Genomic DNA, 25,896 nt, shown 5'->3' on the forward strand with positions numbered 1-25,896 from the left:
AATACCCAACTGTGGAATCTCATAGATTTACAGAAGCCAGAAATCTGTGGGGAGAGGCTGCCCCCTTATGGTACTAAGTGAGTCTTGCAGCACCCTTCCCGTAATAGCCAATAAACCAAGAAATTCAAATAATGATTCCTACTTATCAGAGATAAAGGACTAGAAATTATTCACACACCAATAATATTCCCCCCTTATCTCATCCACAATGGCCATTTTAAAATGTGGGTAGCTTCAAACAGCATCTTAAAAAGCAGAGACATCACCTTGCCAACAAAGGTCCGCATACTAAAAGCTCTGGTTTTCCCAGTAGTGATGTATGGAAGTGAGAGCTGGACCATAAAGAAGGCTGATCGCCGAAGAATGGATGCTTTTGAATTCTGGGGCTGGAGGAGACTCTTGAGAGTCCCATGGACTGCAAGAAGAACAAACCTATGCATTCTGAAGGAAATCAGCCCTGAGTGCTCACTGGAAGGACAGATCCTGAAGCTGAGGCTCCAAGACTTTGGCCACCTCATGAGAAGAAGACTCCCTGGAAAAGACCCTGATGTTGGGAAAGATGGAGGGCACAAGGAGAAGGGGACGACGGAGGACGAGATGGTGCGACAGTGTTCTCAAAGCTACCAGCATGAGTTTGACCAAACTGGGGGAGGCAGTGGAAGACAGGAGTGCCTGCCGTGCTCTGGTCCAGGGGGTCACGAAGAGTCGGACACGACTAAACAACAAGAAGCTTCAAACGTCATCCCTTGTTTGACCTACTTCCATGTAAAAGTGAGGGCCAAGATTTGCAATGATCACAAGCCCCAAATTCTCCACCCCAACAGAAACCCATGCAACTTGAAAACCTGTATTTAAAAAGACACCGCAAGTTCTCTGCATTAACTTACCTTGAAGGACTAACATACATTTTTACAGCTGATGTACAAGGTTCTCTGTTTTTAAGATTAAAAAATAAATAAAAATCCCAATTTCAGAACAGGCAGGAAATGTCTTAGACCTTTTAAAGTACAGTGGTACCTCTAGTTGTGTTCACTTCCAGTTATGTATCCTTTGGGGTACGTACATGGCAAACCCGGAAGTATTTTTACGGGTTTCGCCCCCCGCACATGCGCAAAAGCGCTAAACCGCACACATGCACGGAAACAGCACCTGCTCTGCATCTTTTCGTAATCCTGCGTCGGAATTCGCACCAACGCCCTCCCCCTCCAGAAAGGCAAAGACTTAGAAAAAAAACAAGAGCTACAATCATCATAAACTTTTATTAATCACCTGCATCACTTACTTGCCAATGAGAGAACATATTCTTTCGCCAGGAAACGGCAACTGGTGACGAACATTCACAAAACCCACCACAACAGCCCTGCCCTCCCCCAAGCGAGTCAGCACCACGGCCCACCTGTTGGGCAAGGGGTGGAAAACTATTTACAGAGCACAGAAAACTGGGGGGCAATGGAAAAATCCCAAAAGAGGCAATTCTTCTCCCCTTATATATAAAAAAGCAAACAGACACACAAACATACATACATACAGTTCCCAAGCACAAGACTCAGATCAACACACAGATGAACCAAAATCTTCCCCCGCATCAGCTAGAGCTCCCGCTAGCCAGCAAGAGACAGAAAATGCTGGTTTTCTTGGGACAGGAAAGATTGCTTAACCTCGTGCCTCCGACCCATAGAGGCACAGCGACAATTCGGCCCTGACCCCACATCTCTCCGTCAGAGCATGCACAAAATCTAGTCACGGCAACACCCAGCTCCATTCTCTCAAAAAACTCAAGTGTTTTCAAACGTCCCCTCGCACAACGCGCATTCTCTCTTTGGTACAAAAGTGCCAGAAGTAGAAACATATAAACACGGCAATGTTCATGGGCCGGGGGCACCTTCGGCATGCCAGAGGTCCCGCACACTCGTGGCCCAGTGGCAGTTTTGAGCGTTGGCATTGGGCCCCCTTGCAAACCCCGGCAGACACGAGGAAGGAGGCCGAGGCTACGGGTGCGCCTGGGGCTTCTCCTCCACCCCGGTGCCCAGGGAGCACCACCAGAGCTGGAGAGAGTTGTCACCGCGGTCTTGGTGGCGAGCGGACGGCCTTCTCCCTTTCTCCTGGTCGTCGTCTTCGCTGTCCCACAGGTCAGGGAATTTGCGCTGGCCGGAAGCCGTGGCCAGAAGGGGAAGGCTGGGGTGGAGGCTAAGAGAAGGAGGCAGAAAGTCAGGGGGGGTCAGGCTTCAGGGAACCTAATAATAATAATAATAATAATAATAATAATAATAATAAATTTATTATTTATACCCCGCCCATCTGGCTGAGTTTCCCCAGCCACTCTGGGCGGCTTCCAATCAAGTGTTAATACAGCATTAAATATAAAAAACTTCCCTAAACAGGGCTGCCTTCAGATGTCTTTTAAAGAGAAGATAGCTGCTTATTTCCTTCACATCTGGTGGGAGGGCGTTCCACAGGGCGGGCGTCACCACCGAGAAGGCCCTCTGTCTGGTTCCCTGTAACCTCACTTCTCGCAATGAGGGAACCGCCAGAAAGCCCTCGGCGCTGGACCTCAGTGTCCGATCCCCCTCCCTCGCGGCTGGGAAAACAAGAAGTTCTCACCATGGTATTTTATTCCCTCATTGCGAGAAGCAAAGCTACAGGGAACCAGGCAGAGGGCCTTCTCGGTGGTGGCGCCCGCCCTGTGGAACGCCCTCCCATCAGATGTCAAAGAGATAAACTACCTGACATTTAGAAGACATCTGAAGGCAGCCCTGTTCAGGGAAGCTTTTAATGTGTGACATTTTAATGTATTTTTAATCCTTGTTGGAAGCTGCCCAGAGTAGCTGGGGAAACCCAGCCAGATGGGCAGGTTACAAATAAATAATAATAATAATAATAATAATAATAATAATAATAATAATAATAATTATTAAAAAGATCTTTTTGAGTTCATTGTATATTATATGCCAAAATTCTCTTTTCTTCGCACAGTCCCACCACATGTGCATAAAGGTTCTGTTCTCCTACTCTCAATGCCTGCCTGGTTCTGGGAGAAGGGAGGGATCTGGAATGCTTTCTAAAGACACCCTCTGTCAGCTGTCTCTCCCCTAGTGATTCTTCTCCTTCCTCTTGCTCCCCTCCCAATATTTCCCAGCTTCTCCCCTCTGCAGCCTCTGAATAATAATAATAATAATAATAATAATAATAATAATAAATTTTATTTATACCCCGCCCTCCCTGGCCAGAGCCGGGCTCAGGGCGGCTAACACTGGTAAAATTACAATAAAAACATAATAGGGGGGGAAAACAATTTAAAATACAGGTTAAAAATACAACTTAAAATGCAGCCTCATTTTAATAATAGCCCATAGATCAAAACCATAAGGGGAGGGAAACATAAGGGTCAGACTGAGTCCAAACCAAAGGCCCGGCGGAACGGCTCCATCTTGCAGGCCCTGCGGAAAGATGTCAAGTCCGGCAGGGCCCTGGTCTCTTGTGACAGAGCATTCCACCACGTTGGGGCCAGTACTGAAAAGGCCCTGGCCCTAGTTGAGACCAATCTAACCACCTTGTGACCTGGGACCTCCAAGATGTTTTTGTTTGAAGACCGTAAGGTTCTCCGCGGGGCGTACCAGGAGAAGCAGTCCCGTAGGTACATGGGTCCTGGGCCGCATAGGGCTTTAAAGGTCAAAACCAGCACCTTAAACTTGACCCTGTACTCCACCGGAAGCCAGTACAGTTGGTAAAGCACTGGATGAATGTGATCCCGCGGCAAGGACCCCGTAAGGAGCCTTGCTGCGGCATTCTGCACCTGCTGGAGTTTCTGCAAATCACTGTTCTAAATCTATACTGTCTCCCTCTTCTCAGGAAGTGCGGGGGGGGGGCGGTCCCCACCATTCCACTTCAGTCCAGTCCCTGACATCGGGTGGGCAAGTAAGGGTGAGGGGAGTGCCATCAGTGCCAGTCCATCAACAGGCCTCAGGAGGAATGGCTGACAGATTTGGGCATGAAGTACTGTTTTTGGGGGACAGGGAGCAGGGGGTGTGGGGGACTCCCTGGTCCTGAATGGGATAACTGTGCCCCTGAAGGACCAGGTGTGCAGCCTGGGAGTCATTTTGGACTCACCGCTGTCCATGGAGGCGCAGGTCAATTCTGTATCCACGGCAGCTGTCTACCAGCTCCACCTGGTACGCAGGATGAGACCCTACCTGCCCGCGGACTGTCTCGCCAGAGTGGCGCATGCTCTAGTTATCTCCCGCTTGGACTACTGCAATGCACTCTGCGTGGGGCTACCTTTGAAGGTGACCCGGAAACTGCAATTAATCCAGAATGCGGCAGCTAGACTGGTGACTGGGGGCGGCCGCCGGGACCACATAACACCGGTTCTGAGAGATCTGCATTGGCTCCCAGTACGTTTCTGAGCACGATTCAAAGTGTTGGTGCTGACCTTGAAAGCCCTAAACGGCCTCGGTCCTGTATACCTGAAGGAGCGTCTCCATCCCCATCGTTCTGCCCAGAGACTGAAGTCCAGCTCCGAGGGCCTTCTGGCGGTCCCCTCATTGCGAGAAGTGAGGCTACAGGGAACCAGACAGAGGGCCTTCTCGGTGGTGGCGCCTGCCCTGTGGAACGCCCTTCCAGCAGATGTCAAAGAGATAAACAACTACCTGACATTCAGAAGACATCTGAAGGCAGCCCTGTTCAGGGAAGTTTTTAATGTGTAACGCTGTACTGTTTTTAACACTTGATTGGGAGCCGCCCAGAGTGGCTGGGGAAACTCAGCCAGATGGGCGGGGTATAAATAAATAATAATAATAATAATAATAATAATAATAATAATAATAATTATTATTATTATTATTATTATTATTATTAGTATTATTTGCCTGGGGAAGAAGAAACCGAGAGGAGAGATGAGGGCCATCTTCAAATATCTGCAATAACCCCAACCCTCAGGGGTCCTAAAACCCCGTTTCCACCTCTGAATTAAGGGCAGGACCTCAGCAACCCCCCCCAATAAGTACCTGATCCCGTTGACGCAGTCGCTCAGAGCTTGGAACTGCAAGATGGGCTCTAGCAGGGGGTGACCCAGGTTGTTGCTGCCGCTGGGGGCCTGAGCCATGTCCCAGACACTGACCAGTCCTTCTGTGTCGCCACTCAGGAGAAACCTCCCACTCCTGTGGAGGAAAAATAATAAATAATAATAATAGATTTTTTATTTATACCCCGCCCTTCCCGGTTCAGAAAACCGGGCTCAGGCCAGCTAACAACAAATTTAAAACACTTAATTATATGCAGGAAAAAACAGCATAAAATACAGTGTAAAACGTGAATAACAATAAATTCAGAATTCAGAAATCAATTTAGGGGGGAAATCCATCCAATAAACATTAGATGATCACCAGGGCTAGCTGGATGAATTAGTCCTATTTGGGCCAGCGAGGAGACCAGGGGAGAATTAGCTGTGGGATCCCAGAGTGAATAATCTTCATAAAAAGGGGAGGGGGAGGGAAGGAAGGGGAATAAAAGATCAGGCTAAGTTCAAATTGAAAGCCAGGCAGAATAGCTCTGTCTTACAGGCCCTTTCTTTCATTGTTGTTGTTGTTTTTTCCTGTATTATTTAAACAAAAATAAATAAACAGAGAAAAGGATATCATCTTGTAGGGGGAGAAGGGTGCACTCACGGATCTAAGTCGAAATAGAGCCTCTGGTTGGTGGCAACTGTCCGGGACACAGAAAACAGGACCTCGCCTGGCTGTCGAAGGTCCCAGCAGAGGATCTCAGTGTCCTGGAAAATAAAGGCAACAGCACAACCCCATCACAGGCCGCTTTCCCCAGGCCGGCCCTCCCCAAGGTGGCGCCCCCTCCAGCTGGTTTTGGTCTGTGCTGGTTGGGGCTGATGGGATCGATAGACAAAAACAGCTTGGGAGCACCGGGTTGGGGAATGCTGTCCCAGACTTCAAGGGAGATGGGGGAACCTGAAGTCTCACTCCTGTTCCCCCACATATTCCCAGGAAAGAGAGGATAAAGTCCACACTTGCCAGAAATAACTGAAGGCTGGGCAAATGAAGCATTTTGTGTGGGTGTTAAACTGTGGAACTCACTCCCACAGGACAGCCAACCCGGATGGCTTTAAGAGGATTAGGCAAATTCATAGAGGACTGATTTATGGGCTACTTTTAAAATGAGGCTGCATTTTAAATTGCATTTTAACCTGTATTTTAAATTGGGTTTTTTTCCTATTATGTTTTTATTGTAATATTACTGGTGTTAGCCGCCCTGAGCCCGGCTCTGGCCGGGGAGGGCGGGGTATAAATAAAATTGCAGCAGCTAGACTGGTGACTGGGAGCGGTCGCCGAGACCACATAACAACGGTCTTGAAAGACCTACACTGGCTCCCAATACGTTTCCGAGCACAATTCAAAGTGTTGGTGCTGACCTTGAAAGCCCTAAACGGCATCAAAGGCGCAGTCGACCTGAAGGAGCATCTCCACCCCCATCGTCCAGCCCAGACACTGAGGTCCAGCTCCAAGGGCCTTCTGGCGGTTTCCGCACTGCAAGAAGTGAGGTTGCAGGGAACCAGACAGAGGGCCTTCTTGGTGGTGGCGCCTGCCCTGTGGAACGCCCTCCCGTCAGATGTGAAGGAAATAAGCAGCTATCTTCTCTTTAAAAGACATCTGAAGGCAGCCCTGTTTAGGGAAGTTTTTAATGTTTGATGTTTTACAGTGACTGGTTACTGACGCGTCAGGTTACAGACTCCACTAACCCAGAAATAGTACCTCAGGTTAAGAACTTTACCTCAGGATGAGAACAGAAATCGTGTGGCAGCGGCAGCGGGAGGCCCCATTAGCTAAAGTGGTACCTCGGGTTAAGAACAGACCTCCAGAACGAATTAAGTTCTTAACCCGAGGTACCACTGTACTGTGTTTTTAATATCCTGTTGGGAGCAGCTCAGAGTGGCTGGGGAAGCCCGGCCAGATGGACAGGGTTACAAGTAATAAATTATTATTATTATTTATTATTATTACCATTAGTCACTGTGAGAACAGGATGCTGGACTCAATGGGTTCTTAAGGGCCCGGCCCACAATGCCCCTCTCGCCTGCGCCCAGCCCTCAGCTTCCCCCCCACAGGTAAGCTCTCACCTTGCGCCCCCCGGTGAAGAGGTGGAAGCCGTCCGGGGAGAAGAGGGCGTGGGTGACGCCCGCCTGGTGCCCATGTAGCATGGTGAGGGGGTCGCCCTCCGCCTGGGAGTAGAGGCCCACCGTCTTGGAGTACGAGGTGCAGGCGTAGATGGGCTGCGTCGGGCTGAAGGCAATGCAGGAAATAATCCCGCTCTGGCCCTGCTTCTTCACTGGGGGGCCGGAGAGGGGAGAGGTTAGAGGAGAGAAAGGGCTTCTTTGTGCAGCGTTAACCTGCGGAACTCCCTCCCACAGGAGACAGCGGTGGCCACCGGCTTGGATGGTTTCAAAAGAGGACTGGGAAAATTCAAAGAGGGCTATCGAGGGCTGCTAGCCTTCATGGTCGGAGGCAGAGATGCTTCTGGATCCTGGTTGCTGGGGCGGGAAGGGGCTCTTGCGCTTGGATCCTGCTCATTGGGTTTCCCACAGGCTGGTCGCACTGCGAGACCAGGATGCCGGGACAAGGTGAGCCGTCGGCCTGATCCAACAGGCTGCTCTTGTGCTCAGGAGAGCAGGGACAGATGCAGGACGCAGCAGGGCCTATTCTGCAACTGCCCCCAAGGTTATGGGACAACTTTCCAGAGGAGGCGCATCAACACTGTTATAAGAATTCTAAGGTCTCAAATAAATGAGGAAATAGAGAAAGCCTTCCCATTGTCTTTTGCTTACAAATCCTGTCTTAAGGGCGTATTTGTGTAGGAATAGGGCGAGCCTGTGACCTGGAGTCAGGAACTGAAGTGTTATCCATCACAAAAGAATGGCCAGGCTGCCCAGGCAATGCAATCAGTGACCATTATCAGGTCTCCTGGCAGACAGGATTTCTGCTGTAGACCGCCTCCTTCTGTGATGTATGTATGATGCTTTGGGGGGTGGTCTTGGGCTACAGGGTGGGCAATTTCAAGAGCCTATATAGAAGCTTGTTCTGGGTTCTCTCCTCCCTCCTGCACGCAGTGAGTGGGGACCCTGTTGCAACAGTTTAATAAAGATCAGGCTTACTAGCTGATTTGCTTCTCAATATACTCTGGTCGGAGTCTGTTATTTTCTCCAACCGATAGGGAACCCACTTAGGGGCTCTGTATGGGCTCCAGAATACCCCATAAGGGAAAGGGAGCAGTTTTTTTCTTATAACAACACCAACACGCAATTGTTAGGCTTCCCAAAGCGGTGCAACAGCCGTTTACCTCATTTAAAAAGACACACATCTGATTTGAGCCAAGGTTTCTAAGGTTACGGGGGACACGGGTGGCACTGTGGGTTAAACCACAGAGCCTAGGACTTGCCGATCAGAAGGTCGGCGGTTCGAATCCCCACTCCCGTTGCTCGGTCCTTGCTCCTGCCAACCTAGCAGTTCGAAAGCACGTCAAAGTGCAAGTAGATAAAGAGGCACCGCTCTGACGGGAAGGTAAACGGCGTTTCCGTGCGCTGCTCTGGTTCGCCAGAAGCGGCTTAGTCCTGCTGGCCACATGACCCAGAAGCTCTACGCCAGCTCCCTTGGCCAATAAAGCGAGATGAGCGCCGCAACCCCAGAGTCGGCCACGACTGGACCTAATGGTCAGGGGTCCCTTTACCTTTCTAAGGTTATGACTGGCTGCTGTTGGCACTGGGACTTATTAGTATCCCAGCTTCTTTCTTATGGTACACCCCCTCCTCATTTAATCCCAACGACAGCCCAGCGAGCTTGGCGAGGCCGAGAACAGCAGGGATCTTTATGGGTTGAGAGGGATTTGAACTCTGGTCTCACGGGTCGTAGTCCAAACTCTCCGACCACAACATCACACTGCCCAGATCCCTGCCTCCGCCATTTTGCTCCTGGCCCCATCGAGACACGCCAACGTGTCCCTCAGCCCCAAAGCACCCGAGAAGGGGAGATGTTGCTTTGCCCAGAAACTCCCCGGATGGATTTGAGGCCGACTCACCGAGGGTGGGCCTGTTTTCGCACATGCGCCCGGGCCGTGACGTGTCAAACACCCTCACGATCTTGTCGAAGCCGCAGAAGAGCTGGGAGCCGTCCGGGGTGAAGCACAAGGAGTGGGCAGCCGTCAGCTCATCCTGGCGAGAAAATGGGAGGGTCAGCGGGAACCAACTCCAGGAGAATAGTAATAATAATAATTTTTATTTATACCCCGCCCTCCCCAGCCAAGACGGGCGGCTAACACCAAATATAAAAACAATTGATTAGAATACAGCTTAAAAAACAAGATTAAAATACAACATTAAAATGCAGCCTCCTTTCAGTAGAACTCAATCAAAAACCTTTTTGGGGATAAAAACGGCAAGTCATCATCAAGGCCAACTATTCAGACTGGTCCTACATGGGCCAGAAAAAAGCCAGGGAAGTCCCCAAATAGGAGTTCCATCACAGAAGGAGAAAGGAAAAAGGAAAGAGGGGAAGGAGATCAAGTTGATTCCAAACCAAAGGCCAGGTGGAACAACTCTGTCTTACAGGCCCTGTGGAAAGAAATCAGATCCCGCGGGGCCCTGGTCTCATGAGACAGAACGTTCCACCAGGCTGGGGCCAGTGTTGAAAAGGTCCTGGCTCTGGTTGAGGCTAATCTGACTTCTTTAGGGCCCGGGACCTCTAGGGTGTTGCTATTGCCCACACCACGTCTGCCGGGCAAAGCCGGCGACACAAACCCACCCCCCCGGGCACATGCTCACCAGGTGATTGTAGGGTCGAAAGGTGGCACGCAGGTCTCCGTAGAAAGCATCCCATATGTGGATGGGGTTGTCCCGGCTGCTGCTGGCGACACTGAAAGGGGCAGAGAAGCAGAAGGAGGGCCAGTGAGGGGCAGCGGGGGGCCGGGTGAGCTGGAAAGGAAGGGGCAGGCAAAAGGGTGGGCAGTGCTTGATCACTTCCCAGTGCCGCCTTGCACTTGGGCATAAATGCCAAAGACAAACCCTGAATGAGCCCTGGCAAATTCGCGGAGGAGAGGGCTAACGATGGCGGCTGTGCCCTGCCTCTGCAACTGGAGGGAGCAATACTTCTGAATTAATAGTGAGGGGGGAGTGTGCTCTTGCGCTGGGGGGGTCTTGCTCGGAGGTTTAACACCTGATCCCACTGTGAATGGTTCGCTTTGAGAGCCATTGTTATCTGCGATGGCTGCTGTCGTATTATCATGGGGGAGCCGAATGACGTTCACAAATTTATTTGGGCAGTCAATTTTCAGGAGGACAGTCCACATGGCATTACGATCTACAGTACAAGACAGAAGTACTGTTTTTGGGGGACAGGGGGAGCTGGTGTGGAGGACTCCCTGGTCCTGAATGGGGCAACTGTGCCCCCGAAGGACCAGGTGCGCAGCATGGGAGTCATTTTGGACTCACCGCTGTCCATGGAGGCACAGGTCAGTTCTATGTCCAGGGCAGCTGTCTACCAGCTCCATCTGGTACGCAGGATGAGACCCTCCCTGTCCGCAGACTGTCTCGCCAGAGCGGTGCATGCTCTAGTTATCTCCCGCTTGGACTACTGCAATGCGCTCTATGTGGGGCTACCTTGGAAGGTGACTGAGAAACTACAACTAATCCAGAATGCGGCAGCTAGATTGGTGAGTGGGGTGGCCGCTGAGACCACGTAACACCAGTCTTGAAAGACCTACATTGGCTCCCAGTACGTTTCCGAGCACAATTCAAAGTGTTGGTGCTGACCTTTAAAGCCCTAAATGGCCTCAAAGGCCCAGTAGACCTGAAGGAGCGTCTCCACCCCCATCATTCAGCTGAGGTCCAGCTCCGAGGGCCTTCTGGCGGTTCCCTTACTGCGAGAAGCCAAGTTACAGAGGGCCTTCTCGGTGGTGGCGCCCGCCCTGTGGAACGCCCTCCCACCAGATGTCAAAGAGATAAACTACCTGACATTTAGAAGACATCTGAAGGCAGCCCTGTTCAGGGAAGCTTTTAATGTGTGACATTTTAATGTATTTTTAATCTTTGTTGGAAGTCACCCAGAGTGGCTGGGGAACAAATAATAAATTATTAGTATTATTACAGTGTTGAAAGCCTTAGTAAAATCAATAAGCGCCATATACAGAGGATGGTTTTGCTCTCTGCATGTTTCTTGGAGCTGTCGAGCGGTGAAAATCACGTCCACTGTCCCCCTAGAAGGCCAAAAACTACTTTGGGATTCAGGAAGGGTCAAATCGGATATTGTTAAGAGACGGTTTGCTAAGATCCTTGCAAGAATTTTGCTGGCCACAGCTAATAAGGGAGGTCTCCCACTGGGGCATCTGGCTGGCAGCTACAAGAACAGGATGAGGGGTGGGCCACTGTCTGCAGGCAATGGCTTCCACCAGCCTTGTCTGCCCCCCGCCCCCCACCCTGGGAGCGGTTCCCAGACCGTGACTTTGAGAACAGCAGAGGCAGTTGAGAGGAGAGTTCAGGGATAGTTTGTTTTGTATTGTTTTGAAAATAATTTTATAAGTTGTGTGTGTTTGTTTCTTAATTTAATCCTTTTACATCCTTTTGTATGATTTGTGGTCTTTTATGTATTGTGATTTGCTGCTATTTTAATCGATTATAGATGATTAATTCATTATTGTAACTGATAAGTGTAAACTGTCTATTACCCGCCCACCTGTCAAACCACAAGGGCAAGGCAGGGGACATACAGATTACAGCTCCCTTTCCAGAGCCCCACCTTTCTAATTAGGCGGTGGTTAATTTCAATTCAGTTAATTTAATTAAGGCAGCGTTCAATTATTTCGGCAATTGGCTTTTCCGGACGCCTCTCCTGGGGCTGTTCGAAGCTTGAGCCTCTTCCGGCTACTTGGCTAAATGTTTTCTTTTTTATTCCCACCAGCAACTGGGGAAGAAGAGGAAGGCAGGGGGGGAAAAGAGGGGAAAGATGGATTTACAAACAAGTCTGCGGGTCGGAGGAGTTCATCAGCGGGAACCAGCAGTAATCATAGACGGTGTCTCCTTCGGCCATGCGCAAGACGGGACTCTGGAGAGAGAGAGAGAGAGAGAGAGAGAGAGAGAGAGAGAAATGAGCACCCTGTCTGGAGCAGAGATCGCGACCAAAGTTGCCACCTTTGCAGGAATATTTCCTGCGTTAGTCTGGAAGACTGGCCCCCACCCAGCCTTTCCTGCCCCCCCACTCTTTGACGTCCCCCACAAAGGAAGATTCGCGCTTGGGAAAGCGACACGACGTCTTTCCCAGAATCCTCCTCTGTTCCGCACTCTAAGGAAGAGCAAGGTTGGCGAGACCTTTCACAGCTCCACAAAATCCTGTTTTGAGGCAAGGCGACCAGAACCATATTCCAAACACAGTGTTTTGTTTTTGTTTTAACTATTTATCTTGTGCTTTTATCCTGAGAACTGCCCTGAGATCTTCAGATGAAGGGTGGTATATAAATCTAAATAATAATAACACAGTCATACCTCTTGCTACGTTCGGTTCAGGTTACGTTCTTTAAGGATACGTCCCACGGCGACCCGCAAGTAAGCGAACGGGTTACTTCCGGGTTTCGTCGCTTGTGCATGCGCAGACGCTCAAAATGACGTCACGCGCATGCACAGAAGCAGCGAGTCGTGACCCACGCACGCGTGGGTTGCATTCTGCTCATGTTGCGAATGGAGCTCTGGAACGGATCCCGTTGGCAACCAGAGGTACCACTGTAATAAAAAGGTAAAGGGACCCCTGACCATTAGGTCCAGTCGTGGCCGACTCTGGGGTTGCGGCGCTCATCTCGCTTTATTGGCTGAGGGAGCCGGCATACAGCTTCCGGGTCATGTGGCCAGCAGGACTAAGCTGCTTCTTGCAAACCAGAGCAGCGCACGGAAACGCCGTTTACCTTCCCGTCGAAGCGGTACCTATTTATCTACTTGCACTTGATGTGCTTTCGAACTGCTAGGTTGGCAGGAGCAGGGACTGAGCAACGGGAGCTCACCCCGTCACGGGGATTCGAACCGCCAACCTTCTGATCGGCAAGTCCTAGGCTCTGTGGTTTAACCCACAGCGCCACCCATGTCCCACCACTGTAATAATAATACAGTGGTGCCTCGCAAGACGAAAAGAATCCGTTCCGCGATTCTCTTCGTCTAGCGGTTTTTTCGTCTTGCGAAGCAACCCCATTAGCGGCTAAGCGGATTAGCGCTATTAGTGGTTTAGCGGCTATTAAAGGCTTAGCGGCTTAGCTGCTAAAAGGCTATTAGCGGCTTAGCAGCTTAGAAAAAGGGGGGAAAGCGGGGGGGGGGGAATCGCAAGACTAGCAAGACGTTTCGTCTTGCGAAGCAAGCCCATAGGGAAATTCGTCTTGCGAAGCAACTCAAAAACGGAAAACCCTTTTGTCTAGCGGGTTTTCCGTCTTGCGAGGCATTCGTCTTGCGGGGCACCACTGTAATAATAATAACAACAACAACAACAACAACAAAAACAACAACTACGCTATCAGTATTTTTGTTTCCAGTTACTTCCCTCATGGTCACAGAATCTGCCTTATTTTCACAGCTTGCACCCTGCTGTGTTCTGGGTCCATGTCTTCATTGAATGATCTGCTACCTGCGTGAGGCCTCATTCCTGGCCAATCATGCCAGTTCAGACCCATGGATGTTAGGAATATTTCTGCCCCTGCACGCACCGCTTTGCCCCTGTTCTTGCTAAACTGTCTATGTCCCTTTACCATGCCATTCGCTAACTTTGGAGAGGTCCTTTCGGAGCTCAACCCCGTCTCATTTTGAGGACCCTGAACCATTTAGCATCGCTGGCAAACTCTGGAACCTCACCGCTCACCCCCAACGTGGAACCTACTGTTAGAATTCCTGCTCCATGATTGCAGTCATGGGATTTTTGTCTTTCACATGACGGTATATGTTTTGGCTCCACAAAGTGGGAAGTGACGGAGACAGGGTGTTTGTGTTACTGTGAAGTGGAACTGTTCTGCCCGAGAGCCTTCTGGCGGTTCCCTTGCTGCGAGAAGCCAAGTTACAGGGAACTAGGCAGAGGGCCTTCTCGGTGGTGGCGCCCGCCCTGTGGAACGCCCTCCCACCAGATGTCAAAGAGAAAAATAACTACCAAACTTTTAGAAGACATCTGAAGGCAGCCCTGTTTAGGGAAGCTTTTAATGTTTAATAGGTTACTGTACTTTAGTGTTTTGTTGGAAGCCGCCCAGAGTGGCTGGGGAAACCCAGCCAGATGGGCAGGGTATGAATAATAAATTATGATGATGATGATGATGATGATTATCCTTTGTTATTTCTCTTTACTGTCTGCTGCTAGAGAGAGGGAGCCATGTTGCAGTGCTCCGTGTGTGTTTATATGTAAATAAACTAGATTAGCCAAAATGCTGAGTTGCTGAGGTCTGTCACGCAAGCTGCGCAAACTCTGCGGATCCCTAAATGTGCCGGTGTCGGTTGGCATCGGTCGCTGTGACGTTCGGGCTGAAGAAAGCTTTTGAAGCTCCCGAACGATCGACCAGGAGGGAGGGAACATGCCAGTCGGGCATATGTCTCTGCCAGGGTCTTACTCGAGTGTAGGGACGAGCTCCTGACACCTACAGCCCCTCCAGGTATTTCTGGGGCTGCAATTCCCCATTACCACCACACTGCCCCCCAGCATGGCCAATGGTTTGGGATGATGGGAAGGGGAGTCCAGCAACTTTGGGAGGGCCAGAGGCCCCCCCCCCCGATTCCTGCCACAGGAGAATTTGCCTCTTCCCCTCCCCACGCAAACATGCGCTGGCAGGCAGGCAAGACGCACACTCGGCGCTCATACCACTACCAACCATTTCAGAGATGGTCCCCCATTCCTCGGCGTACAGCTCAGCAGGGAGGTTGTAGATCCGCAGGGTGTTGTCAGCACTGTTGGTGAGCAGGCAGGTCCCGTCAGGAGCCCTGGAGAGAGAGGTGGGAAGGGGCACATTGTTGGTGAGAAGAGTGGCAACTGGTTCCCTTGTTTGTCCAGACAACAGGTCAGCAAACTTTTTCAGCAGGGGGCCAGTCCGCTGTCCCTCAGACCCTGTGGGGAGCCGGAGTATATACCGTATTTTTCGCTCTATAACACGCACCCGACCATAACACGCATGTAGTTTTTAGAGGAGGAAAATCCGTAGGCATGCCACCCGTAGGCATTCCCTCCATAACACGCACAGACATTTCCCCTTACTTTTTAGGAGGAAAAAAGTGAGTGTTATGGTGCAAAAAATACGGTATATTTTTTGGGGGGGGGAGAATGAACAAATTCCTGTGCCCCGCAAATAACCCAGAGATGCATTTTAAATAAAAGCACACATTCTACTCATGTAAAAACCATTCGCGGGCCAGATCTGGACCATCCGCAGGCCGGATTTAGAAGGCAATTGAGCCGGATCTGGCCCCCGGACCTTAGTTTGTTTACCCATGATAGGCCCAAACAATAGTTTACCCCATTCCCATCTTTCCCTGTTTCCCCCACCCCCTTCCAAAGGAATGGCCCATTGATGTCCATCAAGAGTTCCCAAAGTTAAATTACCGGTAATTGGAAATAGCTTGCAGACACTTAATTGCCTTAGGATTTCATATAAGTTAATTGATGAATTAATATGTTTAATTTTAAAATTAAAAGATATAAGGATGTTAATGTTTAAGTCAAATTTCATAAGAATTTTGATTTGGAAAACTGTTAAAAGGTTGTGCATGGAAATTCAACCAAGGGGAAGCGAGGAAGTCATTTAACAATGTTAATAAGTATAATGTTAATAAGGTTATGATCTATGTTTGTTTATTCGTTTGTTTTGTTTATAATTTTGTAAAAATTAATAATTTTTATATATATAAAAAAAGTTCCCAAACTCGGGAACTTTCTTTCATATGTGTGGACCTGTAAAAGGGTAAAAGAGTATTGGAAAATAATTTATAATGAATGGGAAAAAACATTTAAAAGTACCTTTCCAAAAAAACAACAACCCATAGTCCTTTTTGTTGGGGATAATTCAGATGGAAATTCCCAGGTGTCAAAAAAGGCTATTTATGTACGCCACTACTGCGGCCCGTGTTTTGGTAGCCCAAAAATGGAAAACGAGCGAGGTCCCAATCAAAGAAGAATGGCAACTTAAGTTGACAGAATATGCGCAGCTTGCAGACTTAACATACAGAATAAGAGAACAAGAACATATGTTTAAAGAAGATTGGAAAATGTTTATTGAATATATGGGGGGAAACTGTGTACATTTGAAAACACTGGCAGCATTAAGATAAATTCAACAGTGTAAATAAGTTTTGATGGATGTAATAATGGAATACTGATTGGTATAGTTTATGTAAAACATGCAGGGATTTATGATATGCAAAACGAACCACGGAAAGAGAAGAGGGGAAGTCACTGATATTTTAAGGATGTTTAAATGAGTATTCTGAATTGTAAAATTAACACAAATTATTTTTAAAGAGTTCTCAGACTCGAGAAGAGAAGTCAGAAACCAACAAGAGAACAAATTATTAGAAGGAAGGGGCCTTTTCATAAGCTCTGGAAAGGTTGAAGAGAACACCATAAGAAGAGATGGCTGGATCAGGCCCATCACCCATTTAGTCCAGTGTCCTGTTCTCACAGTGAGCAACAGGATGCCTGCGGGGAAACTGCAAACAAGATCTGAGCCCAAGAGCAACTCTCCCCTCCTGCGGTTTCCAGAAACTGGGAGCTTCGCTGCCTGACTGGGGAGACAGAACACAGCCATCCTGACTAGGAGCCATTGATAGCCCTCTCCCCCTCCATGAATTTGTCCAGACCTTTTAAAGCCCATCACAGGCTCCTGTGGAAGGGAGTTCCACAGTTCAACTATAGTTCAGCTTCCCCAACCCCAACCCCACTAATTCCCCTGGCGAACCACCCATTATTCCACCATGCAGCACAAAACCTCCAGATAAAAACCTGGCAAACCAAAGGCTTGTATCATCTAATAGGTAAAGGGACCCCTGACCATTAGGTCCAGTTGTGACTGACTCTGGGGTTGCGGCGCTCATCTCGCTTTATTGGCCGAGGGAGCCGGCGTACAGCTTCCGGGTCACGTGGCCAGCATGATTAAGCCGCTTCTGGTAAACCAGAGCAGTGCACGGAAACGCCTTTTACCTTCCCGCTGGAGTGGTACCTATTGATATACTTGCGCTTTGACGTGCTTTCAAACTCCTAGGTTGTCAGGAGCTGGGACCGAGCAACAGGAGCTTACCCCGTCGCAGGGATTTGAACCGCTGACCTTCTGATCGGCAAGTCCTAGGTTCAGTGGTTTAACCCACAGTGCCACCCGCGTCTATATCATCTAATAGACTTCTATAAAAATAACAAACCTTTGTCAACACAAGAAATTCAAGACAAACTAGAAGACACCCAAATGTCCTGGTTAACACATCACCAATTACATGCCCTCTAAAACAATCCAGTAGTAAAATCAGCAGCAACTAGGCCCCTGACAACCTTCGAAAACCTCCTAACAGCAAAGGGACACGGTAAAGGGATGGTATCCGCAATATACAAAATACTACTACAAAATCCCACACACTCCCTAGACACAATCAGAAAACAATGGGAGGATGAGATAGGCTAGGAGATTAACCCCACTCAATGGACCAGAATGTGGTCTAAACCCCCCTTTAAATCCATATCAACAAAAATAAAAGAACTCACTCTGAAAATCACCTACAGGTGGTACTTAACACCAAGAAAACTAGCGCTAATACGCCCAGGAACCTCACCAAAATGCTGGAGAGGGTGCACCTCCACAGGCACATACCTCCACATGTGGTGGGAGTGTCCCAAAATCCAACTATTCTGGACAACTATAGTTCAGCTTCAACATTTGCCAGTGACGAAGGCGGAGAGCGCAGGGAGCAGTGTGTGTTTTTCCTCCTTACAAAAGCCAGGAAATCAGAAGAACTGGGTGGCAAGAAACGGAAATTCCGACTCGAACACCAGGAAGAACTTTCTGACCGTGAGAGCTGCTCAACAGTGAAAACGGCCTCCCTCCGGACATTGTGGACTCTCCTTACTTGGGAGATTTTTAAGCAGAGGTTGGACGGCCATCGGTCAGGGGTTCTTCAGCTGTGATTCAGGGGGTTGGACTAGATGACCCTAGGGGTCCCTCCCAAGTCTACAGCTCTACGATTCCAGTCCACTCACCATTTGCAGCCTTTAAGGAAATTCTCCGGTATGTGGCTGTACTCCACCCAAGAGCCTGTCAGAGGTTTGGGGGCCTGCGAAAAATCGTAGGTCGGGAAGCTAGAAGGGGAAGGAAAAGGAAAGTCACGCTGTGCTAAGCCAGGAACACCCAGCCACCCCCTTGCGAAGCTTGCTAACATCCCATTCCCCTCCCAGGATCCAGCCCGAAAGGAAGGGCAGGAGCTTCTATAGGAAGACTGTAATAATAATAATAATAATAATAATAATAATAATAATAATAATTTATTATTTATACCCTGCCCATATGGCTGGGTTTCCCCAGTCACTCTGGGCGGCTCCCTAATCCCTATCCCTAATAATAATAACAACAACCCTATCCCTAACCCTAAGTCCAATCCCTGTCTCAAACCTCTTCACCTATTTATAATAATAATAATAATAATGATACAGGATACAGGAGACCACCCCCTTCGCTCAGACACGCTGGGGCCTCACCCTCAGAAAGACAACTCTGAAATCCAGCCTCCCTGCAATTTGTGGTGGATCAAAGTATCGATAAACACAGTGGAATAAGCAGTAAGAGTAAGTTTGAAGAAAACGGCGAATGAAAGGATGGTGAAAGGGTTTCAACCTGCCTGTGAAGATAAGTGAGGGATTTTTCTAGCACTGATAGATGAATCTATGGCCTTGTTTTCCCTTAAGGCCATGCCTACGACACTACTTTTGTTCTTCCAACAAGGCCGTTGCAGCTCTGCTTACCATGCGGCTTAATTTCTACGCATGTGTAAAGGCGATGGAATTCCTAAACCCGCTATTGTTCTGGCCTTGTGCGTTAAACACCACAACTGGTGTGGCTAACTGAGCACAAGTAAACTGAAGTTAAGCAAACCTGTTTGTAATGTTAAGGAGTGAGAGCCTGCAGGCCTTAACTGTGCAAATCCTTAAGAGTAGCCAAGTGATCTGGGATTGTGCAACTGAACTTGCTTTTATTTGCACGGCCAGATTTATAACAGTGCAAAAGGAGCAAATGCACTAGGGCTCATGCCTGCAAGAGGCTAAGTTTACTTCTTTTTTCAAGTAAAACTCGAGCCCTACCACAAAGAAAGTTATGAAACAAAATGTGCAGGCACCTTTCTAAGCAATTTTGGTGAGATGAGCCACGCTGGCAGCTCATGCCTTTAAGTGCTTTTAGCCAATGCTGTGTTTAATAGTATAGTGGTACCTCTGGTTGCGAACAGGATCCGTTCCGGAGGCCAGTTCGCAACCTGCATCTGTGCGTCGCGATTCGCCGCTTCTGTGCATGCGCGTGATGTCATTTTGCGCATGCATGAGCAGCGAAACCCGGAAATAACCCTTTCCGGTACTTCTGGGTCGCTGTGGGACGCAACCTGAAAATGTGCAACCTGAAGCAAACGTATGAGATATGACTGTATAAAGGTAAAGGGACCCCTGACCATTAGGTCCAGTCGTGGCCGACTCTGGGGTTGCGGTGATCATCTCGCTTTACTGGCCGAGGGAGCCGGCGTACAGCTTCCGGGTCATGTGGTTGGCATGACTAAGCCGCTTCTGGCGAACCAGAGCAGCGCACGGAAATGCCGTTTACCTTCCCGCCGTTTCGGTACCTATTTATCTACTTGCACTTTGATGTACTTTTGAACTGCTAGGTTGGCAGGAGCAGGGACCGAGCAACGGGAGCTCACCCCGTCGCGGGGATTCGAACCGCCGACCTTCCGATCGGCAAGTCCTAGGCTCTGTGGTTTAACCCACAGCGCCACTGCATTTAAAAAATAAAGCTATTGTGATTATTGTGAGACCCTTTGAGCTCAACATTTGTTTTTGGGAAAGCGGAATACAAATATTAAATCAATAATTTAAAAAATCATCTTTCCCCTCCCTGAAGTGGGCAAAGGACCCATCTGAGCTGGACCTCCGCCCATCTGCCTGCAAGGCAACACCCGACACTCACTAATACTCTCCTTCCTCTGCCAACATTTCTCCTCCATCAATCGCGTCTTCCTCCTTTTCTTCCTTGAGGTGATGCGCTGCCTCCCCGATCTCAGGTTCTTCCTTCGGGGGTTTGGGCCCAGGAACTGCCTCCGCAGCAGCCCCCTCGTCTTCCTGGCCCCCATTTAGCCTTGGCACCTTCGCCGCAGGTCCAGAAATGGCCCCGGTGTCCACCTTGCTGTCGTCTGGCTGCCCCAGCTCTAGCACAACCTGATGGTCAAGGGGCGGCTTGGCATCCATCACACAAACCTCGGAGTGTCTCCTTAAGCCCTGCTCCTAAGAGGCACCACCGCTACTACTACTACTAAGAGGACAGTGTTTATGTAAGCCAGACCACCAGGGAAAGCTTGAGTGTACCGCAGCGCTGGGTGCTTCATTCATCCCAACGGAAGGAGATGGAGGTTGCCAAAAGGGAGGAAGGATTCTGCACGGAAAGGAAAAAGTTGCAAAATAAATAAGAATGCCCAGACCATAGCTGTCAACTTACAGATTTGAAAATAAGGAACCAGCAGCCTCGAAAATAAGGGATCAGCAGCCAAAATAAGGGATTTTAGTCAACCAGCCAGCCAAACGAAGCCTCAAGCGGTGGTTCCCACAGCGCAGCAACCCGGCAAAGGGGATGCAGCAAGGAAAACCACCATCACCTCTACGCTGGGAAGCGCTGAGCAAAGGCGAGTCCCCAGGCAACGCGGCCTATTTGATCGGCACAAGGCATGCATGCTCCACCCCCCAGTCGTTCTCAGACTCCTTACTGGGTGAGCAACACAGCCAAGCAACGCAGTTGGAGCCTCCCTGGCCGGCAGGGTGGGAGGGAGAGGAGCTGCTTCCTTTGAAACCCGGGAAATTTAAGGGACATCATCAATAAGGGACAACAGCGGTACACGGCGCCGGGATAAGGGAGTTTCCTGCCAAATAAAGGACGATTGACAGCTATAGCCCAGACTGATACCCAAATATTCCAGCCATCATTAGGACTGAACGTATTCTGCAGCAACCACAGAATACGGTAGCCTGCCAGTCTCAGCTTTTTTTTTCAAAAGTAACAAAACAAAATCAAGTTGCTAGTCCACATGAAAGGGAACTGTTGAGTAGGATTTCCCATTGGCACAGGTTCCCTGGCAGGCATTTTAATTTTTTTTTACCCACCTCATGACTAAGAGAAACACAAGCACGTCCTCAGGGGAATGAATCTGGGGGCGGGGAAAGCTTTTTCAGCGAGGGGTGGGAGTAGACTTCTAGCACTCAGGAATCAATTTGCTGCTGGGCCAAGCTCAAGGTGCTTTTTGTTATTTTATGGATAAAAATAATAATTAATAATCATAATAATTTTTTATTTATGCCCCGTCCTTCCCAGTTCAGGGCGGCTAACCACAGATTTAAAACACTTAATTGGTGCAACAAAAAAACAGCATAAAATACATTATAAAACGTGAATAATAAATTCAGAATTCAAAAATCAATTTAGGGGGGAAATCCATCCAATAAACATTAGATGATCACCAGGGCTAGCTGGATGAATTAGTCCCATTTGGGCCAGCGATGAGACCAGGGGAGAATTAGCTGTGAATTAGCACATACCTCTATTCATAGAAAAAATACCAGATTGGGTTACAAGATTTACACATAAAGCCAAACAAAAAACGTCAAAATCAGATAACTGTATTGTGGAAGATGTACTGTACTCTTAATTGCCAGAGTAAGACTGAAGGAACAGAAGAGTTTCCCGCAGGTTTTTTAAAGTCACTGTGTGCTAAGTTTTAGCATTTAAGCTACTTGGGGATGGGAGAGACCTGCTTCCCTGTACTCCTGTTGCTCCCCAGGCCCACTGAGGGTGCTGTAAATAATAACTGCAAAGAAAGCCAGTGGTGGGCTAGTTGTTAAGAGTGCTGAACTAGGACCTAGGAGAGAGACCAGGGTTCAAATTCCCCCCCTCAGCTACATGAAGCACCTCAGAGTCACTGCCTCTCTCCTCCTAACTTAACCCACAGGGTTGTTGTTGGGGATTAAATGACATGGAGAACCACATATTCCGAGCAGAAAAGCTGGAATATTATTTCATAATATTCATTTTTCGTTCTTCTGCTACACATGCTGTTTTAAATGTGCATTTTGTATTAGACTTCCTTTAGTAATGTTTTCTTTTGAAACATTTATGATAATTTTTTTGTTAACACTGCTGCATTAAATGTGCCTTCTGTACTTGACCTCCTTTGTAATGTTTTTTGTTAACTTTGCTGCATTAAATGTTTTATTTTGATGTGATGATTGTAATGTTTTATTTTGAAACATCTTTCAAGACAATATTTCAGTTTTCTGCTAATTATATTGCTTCGAATGCATACTTTATATTTGACTTTCTTCTGTGATGTTTCATTCTGGGTTGTTTTACTTGGATGTTTTAATGTGGGCTTTGTGTTTTTATTTTGTATTTTTAATGCTGTGACCCACCCTGCGATGGCATACAAATTTATTTATTTATTTTTTTGAAAATAATATTTATTCAAGATTTTAAAGGTTACAATAAGAAAAAAGAAACAAAAAGAATTTTTTTTAAAAAAACAGAGAAAACATTAAAAAAAAGAAAAAGGGAAAAAGAAGCAAATCAAACCTTTGCATAACTTTCTTCCTTTACTTATTTCCTTGTCCTCCTCACACCGCCCATTTTTGTATTCTAGTTTAAATTGTTGTTTCAGCAAATCCTTCCAACCTAATTTTTATCTTAATAATTTGTTTTAAAATATTGTAGCTTTACATTCTTTCTTTCATCAATTCATTTTTACTTAATCCTTTATATCTTTTTACCAATACCACATAAATTTCCTTTTCATACATCTTATCAAGAAAATCCTTAATTTTACCATATTTTTAAAAGCCACTTTTACTTTTACTTTATCCGATCTTAACTCTCATCCAAACCTATATATCAATACTTATTCTTAAAACATTTCCCTGAGGTCGAAAAAAAAAATTCCCTTCCATGAATTTCCCAACTCTTATAAAGATAAAAAAAAACAACAACTTATATACACTTTGAGTTCCCAATTTTTATTCCACCCATACCCTTCACAAATTAAAAAGAGAAACACATAAAAAGAGAAAGTGGTGTCGAAAGGAAACGAATAATAATGATCTATCGATTGTAATGAAAGAAAACAAACCTCAAAGCCATTCACAAAAAGTGATAAAATCCGAGAAAGTGAAATGAACAAACCTCAAATTGCTTCACGAAAAGAGCAATAAAATTGTGAGAAGGAAAGATCACAGACGTACTTTAAAACATAAGAAAGTGAAAACATTAAAGAAGATCAAGATTCACGCCAACTTTCCAAGCATCCTTATGTAAACAAGAATGTTTTGGGCTTTTTTAAACAGAGAACAGCGAACTCTAGATATCAACAGGCAGGGAGCTCCAAAGTGCAGGCACAATATGAGAGAAGCAGACGAAAATGATGGACTTTGCGGAACTGGCGAAGCTGATGGAAAAAAATCGAAAACCAGCACGATCAAGTATTCCAAAAATACTAAATTTATCCGATATTTGAAAGAACATTGTAAGCCATTAACATCACCGGTAGGATTGCCTGAAGCCTTGTAATGAGAAATCATCTTCCTTTTCACGTTTATTTAAATCTTGAGGTACCTTGTAACGAGTTTAATTAAAATTAATTAGAGTTTAATTAAAACGTATTAAATGCTATGATAAAAAGGTCAATTTTGGAAGCCACGAGGTGGGAGGGAAGGAAGTCGACAGGCTCTAGAGAGCTAGAAAGTGGAGAATAATGATGTGATTATATATTATAAAATGGAAAATTAATAAAAAATATATTTTAAAAAAAACAAATATAAAGTGCAGGCGCAATAAATAAAAGTAAATAAATTACCTATTTTAAGGGGAGGAGCTGGAGGGTGGGAGGTGCAAGCACAGAAAAAGCCCCCCCCATCTCCCCCCGCCCAGAGAACAGGAGCGCCCCTTTACCTCCCAGCAGCTCCCCAACAGCAACTCATGGGCAGCCACTGGAGGCGGCCATGACACCCCGCCGGCTCCGCCCACTCGCGTCCCGCGAGAGCTGGAAGGCTCGGGCTCCCTCTCGCGAGACGCTTCCTCCCCATCCTACCCATAGAGATACGAAAAGCTGTTAGAGCGGTGCGCGGCGCCTCAGTGTTTGGAGGGGGAGGTTCCGGGTTTGCAACGGAGTGGGCGGGGGCGGGGAATGGTACCCGCGAGTTTTGCCAGAGGCGTGTGAATGGGCAGTCGCGTGTCCGCTCTCCCCGTCCCGAACAAAAAAGGTGGCGGGAGGAGGAGGGTGCCGAGGTCGGCCCAAGGGCAATGCGAAATGGAAAATGAAAAAAGGAAGTCTGTGGCTAACAGGGTGGCTTACAACAACCTTGCAGTTGTGATAGGAATTTTGGGGTCTTAGGTAATGTTCATAATATATATTATATTATGTGTGTGTGTATGTGTGTATATATATATATATATATATATATATATATGCAGAATTTATCATGCAAAAGGCTGGGCTGGATGAATCCCAAACTGGAATTAAGATTTCTGGAAGAAATATCAACAACCTCAGATGTGCAGATGACACAACCTTGATGGCAGAAAGTGAGGAGGAATTAAAGAAACTTTTAATGAGGGTGAAAGAGGAGAGCGCAAAATATGGTCTGAAGCTCAACATCAAAAAAACGAAGATCATGGCCACTGGTCCCATCACCTCCTGGCAAATAGAAGGGGAAGAAATGGAGGCAGTGAGAGATTTTACTTTATTGGCCTCCAGGATCACTGCAGATGGTGACAGCAGTCATAAAATTAAAAGACGCCTGCTTCTTGGGAGGAAAGCAATGACAAACCTAGACAGCATCTTAAAAAGCATATACACCACCTTGCCAACAAAGGTCTGCATACTAAAAGCTCTGGTTTTCCCAGTAGTGATATATGGAAGTGAGAGCTGGACCATCAAGAAGACTGATCGCCGAAGAATGGATGCTTTTGAATTATGGTGCTGGAGGAGACTCTTGAGAGTCCCATGGACTGCAAGAAGATCAAACCTCTCCATTCTGAAGGAAATCAGCCCTGAGTGCTCACTGGAAGGACAGATCCTGAAGCTGAGGCTCCAAGACTTGGGCCACCTCATGAGAAGAGAAGACTCCCTGGAAAAGACCCTGATGTTGGGAAAGATGGAGGGCACAAGGAGAAGGGGACGACGGAGGACGAGATGGTGGGACAGTGTTCTTGAAGCGACCAGCATGAGTTTGACCAAACTGCGGGAGGCAGTGGAAGACAGGAGTGCCTGGCGTGCTCTGGTCCAGGGGGTCACAAAGAGGCGGACACGACTAAACGACTCAACAACAACAACAACAATGTTCATAAGTGTACCAACCAAGCACGTACATAGATCAGCCCAGGAAGACCAACCTGGAACCATTTTTGATTCCCCAACTGACCAAATGTTTTCCCTGCAAGGAGGGAGGGGGTGAGGGAGCCTTCCCATTGTCTCAGGAATTGAGTAATCAGCATTTTAATGGGTGACAGACTATCAGGAAAGGCAATCAGATAACCTGCAAAACATTCAAATTTCTCTTTTAGACTGCCTTTTCTGTGATAGGTATGATGTATCTGGAGTGGTGGTCTTGAGCTACACCCCTTCTGTGATGT

At 47.6% G+C, this 25,896-nt stretch overlaps 2 protein-coding genes across 3 annotated transcripts in view; both read right to left on the reverse strand.

Moving 5' to 3' along the window:
- TNFSF13 (TNF superfamily member 13) overlaps window positions 1-25,896 on the reverse strand; it is a 239,485-nt gene that overhangs the window by 182,663 nt on the left and 30,926 nt on the right. The window lies entirely within an intron of this gene.
- WRAP53 (WD repeat containing antisense to TP53) lies at window positions 1,241-24,299 on the reverse strand. 2 transcript variants are annotated; one of them, XM_053362076.1, is made up of 11 exons: window positions 24,214-24,299; window positions 20,200-20,661; window positions 18,234-18,332; window positions 14,872-14,980; window positions 12,004-12,092; window positions 9,818-9,908; window positions 9,076-9,208; window positions 7,124-7,332; window positions 5,664-5,767; window positions 5,004-5,156; window positions 1,241-2,187 (listed from the first exon to the last, which is right to left on the reverse strand). In XM_053362076.1, exons 2-11 carry the CDS (start codon window positions 20,475-20,477, stop codon window positions 1,989-1,991), a joined length of 1,464 nt encoding a protein of 487 aa, XP_053218051.1. In that variant the 5' UTR covers window positions 20,478-20,661; window positions 24,214-24,299; the 3' UTR covers window positions 1,241-1,988. The 2 variants fall into 2 exon arrangements, with proteins under 2 accessions (XP_053218051.1, XP_053218052.1); XM_053362077.1 differs by lacking the exon at window positions 24,214-24,299 and adding an exon at window positions 24,119-24,207.

Source organism: Podarcis raffonei, chromosome 13 (assembly GCF_027172205.1).
Source record: "Podarcis raffonei isolate rPodRaf1 chromosome 13, rPodRaf1.pri, whole genome shotgun sequence".
Classification (NCBI taxonomy): domain Eukaryota; kingdom Metazoa; phylum Chordata; class Lepidosauria; order Squamata; family Lacertidae; genus Podarcis; species Podarcis raffonei.